Source organism: Palaemon carinicauda, chromosome 1 (genome assembly GCF_036898095.1).
Source record: "Palaemon carinicauda isolate YSFRI2023 chromosome 1, ASM3689809v2, whole genome shotgun sequence".
In the NCBI taxonomy this organism is placed as follows: Eukaryota; Metazoa; Arthropoda; class Malacostraca; order Decapoda; family Palaemonidae; genus Palaemon; species Palaemon carinicauda.
The window spans coordinates 133,293,405-133,305,868 of NC_090725.1; the positions used below are offsets into that span (position 1 = coordinate 133,293,405).

The 12,464-nt window shown below is 36.6% G+C and overlaps 1 protein-coding gene across 2 annotated transcripts in view; it reads left to right on the plus strand.

Moving 5' to 3' along the window:
- Nucleotides 1–9,888, plus strand: part of LOC137651712 (G kinase-anchoring protein 1-like) — a 161,718-nt gene extending 151,830 nt beyond the window's left edge. For both annotated transcript variants that reach the window (XM_068384940.1, XM_068384933.1), the window contains one exon: nucleotides 9,420–9,888. In XM_068384940.1, coding sequence (XP_068241041.1) covers nucleotides 9,420–9,461 — 42 coding nt within the window. In that variant the 3' untranslated portion in view covers nucleotides 9,462–9,888. The remainder of the gene's footprint in view (nucleotides 1–9,419) is intronic.
- The last annotated feature ends 2,576 nt before the right edge of the window (nucleotides 9,889–12,464 follow it).

A 12,464-nucleotide genomic window follows, 5' to 3' on the forward strand; every position in this document is an offset into this window, starting at 1 on the left:
TTTGGGACCGTACTGTACATACTGTACATCTAATTTACATTAAAGATAATGCTTTTTAGATAACCTACAATGGTATCAACATCAACACCATCTAGATGGTACTGCTCTGTTACCATTGTTTTGTGCTCCATTGACAATAATCTGTCATATTCAGCACACTGGTGCACTACTATCCTTCAGAATAAAGTCATGAATGTATATGTATGCTCAATATTTAATCTAGTTGAAATACTTCAACCCTCTAGCTGGGATTAAAGGAATTGGGTCGAGATACAGTCTCTCTCCTGATTTTTATATGTCAAAGTTTTAGCAAGGAAAGGAGAGGCCCACTTCTCTTGCCATTTAATCAAAATAGAGGACCTTATAGGTATTATCTTATCTAAGCTGGGAACTATTCACCTAGTAATTATCCTTCAGGTTTACTTCTTTCACTTGTTTCCCTTCTTCTTTTAATTCCCATATTAGTTGGACCCCAACAGAAATTCACACTTTTGCTCAAACTGGAAATTTAAAAGAGCAACTCTGAGCTTTTCAAGCAAATTGGTGATGGCTATTAAAATTAAGAGTAAATTAATTCTTGTGGTCATATTTTATGACATATTTTACTGTTTGTTTCTAAGACAAGTTCCAAAGCCTTCACCAACGCTGACATTTCCGCAGTGAATACAGAGAGCCAGTAAAGTAACTTAGCTAAGTAGGTGCATCCTCTTAGAATACAGTCTATCTTATGGCATGGTCTAATTTTGAAGAAGTTATAACAGAATTTTGACAATAAAATATATTATTTTTACACTTGCATCGAGGTCACCTGCATGGAAAATAGTATAGTATTAACATTATGATAGTATGGTATGTGTAGGCTGAACTAAAACATTTCACTTTTGTATAGCATAGTATATACTTTTCTTGATAATGTGTGGGTAAGTTCAGTGAAAATAATTGTGAAGGTCATATTTTACTAGCTCCTAATGGAGTTCTAAGATAATTGCATAGGTTTTGATTAATTCAGTCTTCCACCCATTATTGTAGCACAAAGGAGTGGATTACATAGTTCTAGAGTCTTCTATAGGGTTCTTTAATCCTATCCTGATAATATCATCCCTATCATAAGTACTGGTCAGATCTGCTGATCCTCTTCCCAGTTCTGTGACAGCTATTTGTAAAAGCTCTTATTGTCAACCTGTTCATGCTGTAATTGACAGAGTTCACCTGTAATAGAAACATGAGTCTGAACTTCTGATGCACTGCTTCAGAGCTGAGAGATTACAGTCTGCCTACAAGTACCATAATAGTTCTAAAGGCACCTTGAAAAAATCTCACAATTTTGAATGTATCATGAATTTCAGAGCTAGGACTACCGCTTCTACCCCTAGCAGTAGTTTGGGTGCCATGTTTCTAAGGGCTTCATTCACAAGAAGACTTATTTAATTATTTAGTGCCAGTATTTCAAAAACTATGGAGGTTGAAGAGCATTCATCCAGTGATTTTTTTTTTAATAAGAGACTTGAGGCATCTCAAATAATTTTGATAATTCTTTTAACTTATGGGAGATATAATCAAACTTATTATATAAGGTTTTGTAAGATCAAGAAGGGAAAGGACATTTTGTGTAAGACTATTTTAAGAACAAATGCTATTTACTTTATGCATAAAATGATAGTCTAATTTTGGACTGTAGTTTAGCATTTTTTCAAGGAATTTGGAATTTACCTCTTCTTTGGGATTTAATTTTGGGCATATGGATGCTTCAGGTATGACTGGAATAACAGACCGGGTATGTTGAGCTACTTCTCTCATGTAACAAAGTTATTAGGAACAAAAAGTTATGGTAGTTGTGCTACTTGCAACTCAAGAAACAAAAATGGAGGTCACCTGTAAAATGCCTCAATGAGACAGGGCCCCTATTGCAAATTTTCATGGTTGAAAATGCACTCCTAGTTCCTAGAAAATTTGACTCAATACAAGCATTGCAGATTTACTTGAGAGAATAGGTAGGGACCTTCAGTAAAGACATAATTTACCAGAAAGGCCACATGTAAGTTGTGGCATTATCAAAACCAGGTAGCACAAACTCCCTATGTTAATCAGTTCAAATTATATTTTAATGATATATTAGCTCCAATATGTCTAGCACCTAAAATGGCTGATTCCATGCCTAGTGACATTATTAAAGTATCATACTTGTATTGCTGCAAAGGCCCAGAACATGTCTTAGTCCCCAAATTATCTGGAAAGAGTATGGCATTCTTAATTGTTACTCTTAGTAGCTCTTCTAAAAATAGAAATTATGTGCTTCACTTTATATGAAGTGAAAAATGGGTCTTTAAGAAGAGAGCAGAGAGGAACTTGAACTTCCTGATTGTAAAAGGTCTGCAAATCACACCATTAGCTCCAATTACTTTACAAGTGGCAATTATTGTAAACACAAAACCTGAGAATACTTTGATAAAAGTCCTGTTCTGATAATGGGAACTCTTAACATACCCTACCTGAACCAATTTCGGGTAAAAACGAAATCTTATAAAAACATACCCGAGATATTGATTAATTGTAGCTGCAGAGAACAAACATAGCAAAATGTTATCAAGTAAAACACAAGGAAATAATGTTTAAAAAGTCTTCCTGCACAATATCAACAAGAAATAAGAGATTAATAATTTAAAATCTGGAGTTTTCGGTTTCAGAAAAGTTCAGAATATAATAATTTTAATGATTTAGAATTCTAAAGATAACATGCATATTTCATCCTTGTGTGATTTTGTTTTTCAGTAAATGTGAAATTTGAACCAAGGTGATATTAGCAATGCAGGGACATAAGGATTTATAACTCATTTTGAAAACCTCATAAGGTTTTAATATTTTTTAAGTCTAAAAGTAGAATATTTGCATAATGATTTTATATCTTGTGCTTGTGTTATCTGTGAATTAAGTTAAGTAAAGGCTAGTATAAAATTGAGTTTGTATGTTAAAAGATTTGAATAGTTTTGTGTAAGTTACTGAACATGTAAACCTTCAGAAATTTATATTAAATGAGCATATGGACAAATGTTCCTACACAATTACAAACCGTCATCCTTTAATAGGAGTATGACTCAAGTGAAGCTGGAACAGCCATTTTGAACTTTTAACATGGCAAACATAGTTGCTTGACTGGTGGAGCAACCCTCACTTTGACTTTGGCCATAGGACAGTGCGGTACTGGTGTACTTCTCGGAACCCTCATCTGTGGGTTTTAATCTTTTGTTTTTCTTTCAGATATAATGAATGGCATATACAGTTGTCACATTCATGGGGGTAATTATTGGTAGTTAAGGATATGCAGTTTTTCCTGGTAACTGTAATTATGAGAGAGTTTTATGTGCTACCTATCGGTATTCAATGTGCTTGTTTCTGTCAGGTAGCATGTCTGTTGCTTTTCTATTCCTCATTTCTGTAGCCCTATTATGATGACAAGGTGAACTAAGAAGTTGATTTTCCTTAACTTTGGAGAAACAGTCTGCTGCTGTCCAAGTTTGAAAAGGAGGGTGCTGCCCCTCTGATTTTCAGTGTCGTCTTGACCCTGCAAAGGCTCTAAGGACGCATCTCCTGGTAGTGCTTTCGTAGCATTTTGCCTACTAGATCATCGTCATTGGCCTCCAAGATTACTGTAAAATACAAACTAAAAGTTATTCCTTCCCTGCCTCCTCTTTGTTGGTCTTCACTATAACTTCTAGAGCAAAATTAAGACATCATTGAAAAAGTCCAGGAAGTCTGATTGATAGGAGTCGAGTACACATGACTTCTACCATTTCTTTTCCAGTGAGAGACCATGAGCTCATCGCTCATGTACGGAATTAAGTGCTCACACTAGGGGCCGGAACGAAGGGCATTGCCCTTTTCCTCCCCTTCCTAGACGATCTCATTTCATGTGTTCCCTTATCATCCTCCTTTGCTGCTGCCAAGACTTTGCCTACTATAGTGATTACTGTAGAGATGCTGCTTAATAAAAGTTTCTTATTTTTATAATAAGAGCCATTGTTTTTTTTAGAAAAAAAAGTATTTTGTTTTGTGGATAAAATAGAAATTATAATAAATAAATAATTGTAGTTTATAAGTACTGAAAAAGAAAATCTAATTTGAAACAAAGCAAAATTTGAATTTTGTATCGGGGATAAGCAAAATTACTGATAGTTGTGAGTCTAAACAATATGAGCTAGTAATACTAATCTCTCTCCATGGTGAAATGGTGATAGCTGCTCTGAAGAGATCAGGCATTGGTGAAGGGAAAATCTTAAGATTGTTCCTGAGTGACAATAGTTCTCCGTGCACAAGGGGTCCATCTATGGTAGGTTTCCACGCATACATATTGCCTTTTATGTGACTCAATCTTCCACACACAAGTTTCATGTACACATCGTCCACGTAAATGATTGTGCATGAGCCCATCATCCACGTTGACGATGTTCGACACGCATGATAATCCACAAAAAAAGCTTCACAAGTAGGATCCACAAGCATAATCAACTCAAACGCAATCATTCAGATGATGATCTATGTGCACAATCGTTCACACAAATGAGCTTTACAAACACAATTATCTTCACAAACACAATCAGCCATGACTACAACCATTCAATCATTCACACCCACTACAAGTAGTCATCAGCTTACGAATTTGCTTTTACGACCCCGTTTTTTCACAGTATAATGACGTCGTAAGTCTGTTGGAAATAATAAACTAGTAGGACAAATATTTCCTTAGAAACTATCTATTTTCTTTCATAAAAAGAAAGTAATTTCTCATGGTAAGTTAGTATTTTTTTTATTGATAATGTACAGTATCCATTTTAAATAAGATAGGGTTAGGAGTGAAGTAGTAAGGGTGAGAACGGGTGTAAGAAATGATTTAGCAGCTCGAGTGGATATGAATGTGTTGAGGTGGTTTGGCCATGTTGAGAGAATGGAAAGTGGCTGTCTGCTAAAGGTGATGAATGCAAGACTTGATGAGAAAAGTACAAGAAGAAGGCCTAGGTCTGGGTGGATGGATGGAGTGAAGAAAGCTCTGGGTGATAGAAGGGTAGATGTGAGAGAGGCAAGAGAGCGGGCTAGAAATAGAAATGAATGGCGAGCAATTGTGACGCAGTTCCGGTAGGCCCTACTGCTTCCTCTAGTGACTGCAGCGGTAGTAGCAGTCGGGGATTCAGCGTATGAAACTTCATTTGTGGTAGGTAACTAGGGAGGGTGGGCTGTGGCATCCTAGCAGTACCAGCCAAACTTTGGCTGAATCCCTCGTCAGGCTGGGAGGAGCTAAGAGAGGAAAGATCCCCTTTTGTTCCTTTGTTTGATGTCAGCTACCTCTCAAAATTGGTGTGTGCCTTGGTAAATAGAATAGATAGATTTTAAATGAAAAATACTTCAAGAAAAGTTTTAATATCTGTAAAGTTCATATGTCTGGTGATGTCATATTTTTGGTGGAAAGTAAGCTGGTAAATTGTGATTTGATTTATTGTGTAGGACATAAGTGTCAGATATGAGACAATATCTGGATGTGCCGATGAGCTATTTGGGGGATTTAATAATGATTGGAAATCTGCTGTGATAGTATTTTATTTTATTTACAGTACTGTTAACTTATGAAAATTCTTGTAATTATTCATATTTCTTCATCTCATCGGGCATTTATTTTTCTAAGCTATTTGTATTTCAAGTTTGTGCAGTGCCCTACATCCAGTAGGTTATAAGGATAGTTATGGTCAATAGGGAGTAATTTGCAATACTCAGTAAATAACACGAAACCAGAACCGAGTTGACACACTTTGGATAGATATTTCTCTTGTCTTCGCCTCTTTACAGTTTATTTCCCTGGAAGTGAGACTGTGTGGTGGAGCCTTGTTAATCTGATACAAAGAAGAACAGTAATAATCAGGGTTGTTGTGACCGATGTGGTAACGTCCCTAAATGGTGAACGCCAGACTGGGGTTTGAGTCACGCTCAGACTCGTTGGTTATTTGGTCGCTGCAACCTCACCATCCTTGTGAGCTAAGGATGAGGGTTTAGGGGGATCCTATAGGTCTATCTGCTGAGTCATCAGCAGCCATTGCCTGGCCCTCCTTGGCCCTAGCTTAGGTGGAGAGGGGGCTTGGCCGCTGATCATATGTATATATGGTCAGTCTCTAGGACATTGTCCTGCTCATTAGCGCAATTTCACTGTCTTTTGCTTCTTCCATTCATGACTGGCCTTTAAACCTTTAAACAATGGAGATTATTGAAAATAATTGAGCTAGTTTTCCAGTGTATAATTTTATTAGTTTTGTGTACTTCTGTTTAAATGTTCATAAATGTCCTGCATTTGAAAGAAAAACATTATCTATAGATTCTCTCATGTCTTAACTCAGACAAAAATTAGTGAAATTGTTGATAGGAAGGTTAAGAAGTGCTTGGTTGATTGTGTGCCATGAGTACCTTATTCAAGTACCATTGAATGAGAAGGTTGATGGTTAAGACAATATAATACTAAGGGAAAGACTAGTAGTAGACATGCAGTTTATGATGTTTGTGGAAAAGTTGTATTCCAGCCTATGATTCCTTACAAGAAAACAAAGATGATCCATGCTTTTCCATTCCTTAAAGATACTGTATAGACAACCTTGTGCTCATGTAGACTTTCTTTTCTACTTGTTGTGATAATACGTGCTTAGGGGTTTACTACGTAATGTAGTCTTTTACAATTTGGTCTCAATCAGTGGTTTTTCTTGTATGACTTCACTCAGGAATTCTTGTATATAAATACCTGTTCTTTGTTTCTATAGTAATTAACTCCTCTTTGTCCTCTTGGCTTAAGTTACCAGTTGAAACCAGGAACTTTGAACTCCACCTGTCACCTCAGGTGCATACCCGAACAAGATTAGCTCCTTGGGTCCTTTCGTTGATTGTCTTGCTCGTCTCATTCCAGTATGCAGTGCTCCAGGTCCGAGACTGTTGGCCTTCCTTTAACTATGATCTGAAAATGGTGTTTATTGAGTAAGCACAGTCATGGCCAAGTAGAAGATAGAGGACCAGGGTATGCTGTTAAAACCTGAAAAGATTGTATCAGAAAACATTTGGAGGTTACATAGCCATTTCTACACAACCAGGAACTTCCAGCTTGTCAGGGACAATGTCTTCAGTCTTCTCTCATCTTTGAAGAACTCATGCCCCTACACCAGTGATTACTCCAGGGTTGTTGGAAGCATCCCTGGCCAGCTACCAGCAATTTCCCTACTTCCTGGTTTCAACAGAACAGGAACACAGGATGATCAGGTGTGGTTGCTAATTGACAAGATTCCCTCTAGGGAAGTTCTACTTGATTCCCTGACTCCGGGGATCCTGTGGTTCACAGACTTAATAAAGGAAGGGGTTATGTAACCCCTGAGGACCTGTAACACCTCAGGGGTGTGGTTCACAGAATTAAAGAACTTACATACTGACCTCCTGGAAATCCAAGTAATGCTCTTAGCTTGGCAAGCTTCCAGATAGTTTGGTAGGATATTCGATAGTGATGAAGGAGGATAACTTGACGGTCAAGACTTTAGTTTTACTGACAATTTGCAATTGAGTGAGTAGGTTTACACCAGGGCAGCCAATAATGTGATAGAACTGTCAGCAAGGTCCATTCATAATAAGGGAATGTTCTTGCAGACACGCTCATTCACCAAGGGTTTCCACATTCATGCGCGGTGGAAAGGCATATTGGTCTAAGGGAATCACCATCATAGGACTTGTTAATATCCAGGTTAATCCAGAACTTACATTCCCTGACCATCTTCCAGTAGACTACTCTATAGTTCCAGGAACATCGGCAGCGTTCAAGACTCCTTCTAACATACTGGTTTCTTGATGCCTTAGCCCTTGCACGTGTCTACCTGGTTGACCAATGCTCGACAGTCTCTTGATCACATTGGTCTCAGGATTCCCTGGTGGCTCCAACTGTCACATTCTGGTTGTCTACTGATTTACTGATGCTTCTCTTCTAATTACCGGTAAAACTACCCATCTTATGATGTGACATCGTAGAAAAATTACTTCTCTGGTCTGGGCCTGTCTTCCCTATCCAGGAACTTGTGCTGCTTGTGGGATGTCAATCAAGTGGACCCTGCATGAGCCCAGAACAGACATCAGTAGGACGTTAAGCCATGTCAATCACATGTCTTGGCCTCAGCATTGAGAATAGGGATTCTGCTTGGCATTTTGTATGTCACAATTTTTTCTCTAACGGAAGGTCTTTCTTTACTTTGATCTGAAGTTCGTGTTCGAGATTAGATTTTAGCCACACGCAACTTCAAAGTCAACTCCTTCACAATCTCTTCTCTACAAGCAGATATCAGGATGATTCGCTCCTATGTCCCAATGCCAATAGGTTAAAGAAGATATCCAAGAACATGCCTCTTCTTACTCTTGCACCATCATATGTGCTGATCCAATGAGAGGATGGATGGAACATTTAGGCATATCGGTTTTGCTCCAACCTTCAGTAAGAACCTATCAGTACCACTAGTACTGAAGGAAGAAGGCGGTTACAAACAAAGTTGGTATAGAAGTATGGGCCCCCCTCTTCCTAGATGAGGGGGATGGGTGGAAGCAATGTATGCATATCAGTTTCTTGTGATGAGTATACATTCAGAATACTTATCCTTTCAGGGATAAATTCATTTGTGATTGTCTACCAGTCTGTCGGTAGGGACCTATCCTAACAACTGTGACATATTCATGCTCAGGTAGTTACGAGGTTGGCAGGAGTCATCACCTTCCTCCTAAGGACTGAAGTGCATTGGCATTTCCCTCCCTCCTAAGGATAACTCCTATTAAAGGATGATGATTTGCATTTGTGTAAGAACAAATCACTAATTTTTAAAGTAAATTCTGTTTTCTCTAACAATTGAGACCTTTCAAGTTAAACTTCTGCCTCAACCACTCTGTAAATCCTACGTTAAAGGTCAAAGTGAGAGTTGCTCCTCCTGTCGGTCGAGTTGGGCCTCGCCTCCACTGGGCAGAAAATTATGTTTACCTCATTAAAAGTTTAAATGGCCATTCTAGCAGCACTAAAGTCATATTCTCATTAAAGGACTCAGGTTTGTATTGTTAGGAAAAATACAAATTAACTAAAAGATTTTTATATTATGCATTTTTTCACAATTAGAGATCAAAGAAGAGAGATTAATGTAAGGAAAAAATGGCAAATAAAGATCAAAGAAGAGATTAATGTAAGGAAAAGTTAAATAATTTTGCATGAATTTATTGCTATTACATTCTACTTTTTTTACTCAAAATATTTGAAAAAATAAGTGACACAGCTTCTATTAATTGTCAGGTGATATAACAAGATAAATATGAATTTTTTATTAGTAAACTAATTTTAAAGATCTAAGATTTGTGATTTTTAATGTTTTTTTTCTTTATTTCAGGGTAAGAAAAAACAAACTGCAGAAGCTAGTAACAAAGACTAATGTATCTGTTAATATTGTTTAATGCAGTTTTTCCAATTATTTTCTACTGTTTATAAGTATAATCTAGAGCCATGAGTATAACTTTTATTTGATACGACGGACACGGTTCACAAAACTTCAGCTATTAGAAATATGGGTTACTTTTCAAAAACACCCGTTAAGGCCATAATTTTGCCGTTACTGTACATTCATCTGCACCAACAAAAACAGTGAATGTAATCCATTATAACAACCTTTTTCTTTTGAGTGAGAGAAGCATTGTATTACATAAATTTTTTCTTAATTCATACAGTGTATAATGTAGCCAAAAAGTACAAATGTATATTATTAATGAGACAGGATAAACTATTTTATTTGTCATTGTTTACAGAACAAAAATTATAATTTGATGAAGGATATATTGATTAATAAACATCACGAATTCAAAGAGTTATATTGTAAACCCTAAACATTTTTAAATTCCCTCTTATGTAACCAACGAAGTATAGTCAATATTTTGAAGCTTCATTTTAATTGCATTTAAATTATAAACAGATGCTCTGTAAGGTTGAAGTTTTAAACTCATGGTTGCTTCCTAGAGGCTCTATGCCAGAATATGCGCTGTAGGAACTGATAAGTTATTTGGGAACAGTTGCAGATGGACCTAATGAAAGGTTCACTAAGTCGTGCTTTTTGGGTGATGGTAACCAGGCAACACCCTGGTATTGTTTTCAATTTTTAGCATAAGGTGCTCTGTACGAATTATCTCGTCGTAGGCTATTCTAAAACCTCTAAAAATGACACTCATAACAAAGGAGCAGTAGGGGTCGTGATCCCACTAATGAAATGATCTTGATAGTATTAAAAAGTTCAACTCAAGAAAAGTTAATTAAAACAACTTCTGACAACACAATAACTAAAACCCATTACTATCTTTCATATACGTATATCAAAGTTATTTGATAAAGAAGCGCGATATATTAAAGGAAGTCAGTTGATAAAGATAAGTGATGCATTTTAGAAACAAAGTTTATCTGATAAAGAGGAATGATTCATTCAAGAAATAGTTAGCTGATTAAGGTTCATTCTAGGAACAAATTTATCGGATAGAGATGATTGATAAATTCAAGAAACAAAATTAACTAATAAAGGTAATGCTTGCATTCAAGAAACAAAGTTAGCTAATACAGATGAGTATTAAATTAAAAAGAAAAATTAAGTTTTACATAAAGTTAAAGTTGTCTGGTTTCAATTCCAGTTTCATCAGAATAGATACTCACCAGAACGTCAGTTGGGCAAGCCCAACCACCCCACTGAGGTGCCCAATCACAGCAGTGGCATCCCCAGTAAACAGCTTAAACTCACGGTCCTGGGCGGTGATCAATCTGCTACTAGGCAAATGTGTTACCACTGTAGTAGCCAGGAGGCCAGTACAGTACTTCGTAGGCATTGTTGTTATGCAAGCTCATTGCAAATGACGTGTTAGTAGGAAAAGAGCTTTTGCAAGAATAGGGTTGCCAAATTTCCATCTTGTATTTGGAAGACCCAGGCCTACATGGCTGAGGACTTTATGAAGCGTGAAGTAGGAGATAATGAATGGAGAAGTATTGATTTAAAAGCTCAAGATAAAGACAACTGGCAAAATCTAAACAAAGCCCCTTGCGTCAATAGGTGTAGGAGATGATGATTTTGTTGTAAACATTTCTTCTTCAGCTTCAAATTACAGTATATCGGCTACACCTGTGGGGTAATTTGAAATTTTCTAGGATGAATCCTTAGTCAAATATCCTCAAACTTTAAGGTTAAGGGGATTATCAGATCATGTACCACAAATTTCAAAATTTAAGGAAGATATCTGCAGATCTACCACAAATTTCAAGTTTTGAGGGAATTAATGGATATAACCCAAATTTAATCTTAAGGGAATTAGCAGCAGATCTACCACAAATTTCAAGTTTTGAGGGAATTCACAGATATAGCCCAAGTTTAATCTTAACCCTTTTACCCCCAAAGGACGTACTGGTACGTTTCACAAAACTCATCCCTTTACCCCCATGGACGTACCGGTACGTCCTTGCAAAAAAATGCTATAAAATTTTTTTTTTTCATATTTTTGACAATTGTTTGAGAAAATTCAGGCATTTTCCAAGAGAATGAGACCAACCTGACCTCCTAATGACAAAAATTAAGGCTGTAAGAGCAATTTAAAAAGAATATACTGCAAAATGTGCTGGGGAAAAAATAACCCCTTGGGGGTTAAGGATTGGAAGTTTCCAAAGAGCCTAGGGGTAAAAGGGTTAAGGAAATTAGCAGCAGATCTACTGCAAATTTCAAGATTTGAGGGAATTAACAGATATAACCCAAATTTAATCTTAAGGGAATTAGCAGCAGCTCTACCACAAATTTAAGTTTTGAGGGAATTATCAGCAGACATGACCCAAATATAATTTTAAGGGAATTATCAGCAGATATACCACAAATTTAAAGTAAGCTTTAACCCAACTTTATGTTTGGGGGAATTATCAGATGTACCCAAACCTTCAAGTGAAAGAGAATTACAGTATCAGCATACCAACCCTAATTATTTAGTTTTAAGGAATTTATTAGCATATCTACCCCAGGTTTCAAGTTAAAAGCAGTTGTCATATTTATGCCAACTTTCAAATTTAAGTGAAATATCAGCAATTTAATCCAACTTTCAATTTTGGAATAATTATCAACACATCAACCCCAACTTGCATGTGTAAGAATTATCAGCAGATCTACCCCAACTCTCAAGTTTGAAATAATTATTAATTACCTTCAGATCTATCACAACTTCAAATTTAAATGGAATTATCAGATCAATTTTATGGGGATTCTTAGCAGATCTGCCCCAACTTTTGAAGGTTCCGATGTGTATACAAACCTTTGTCCTAAACCCTGGACAGGTAGCGTGAACACAGTGAAAGTGTGTAACTATCACCAGAGAAACATAGCATTTATTAGAAAATATTTAACAGAGGGCAGTACAAAAATTTTAGT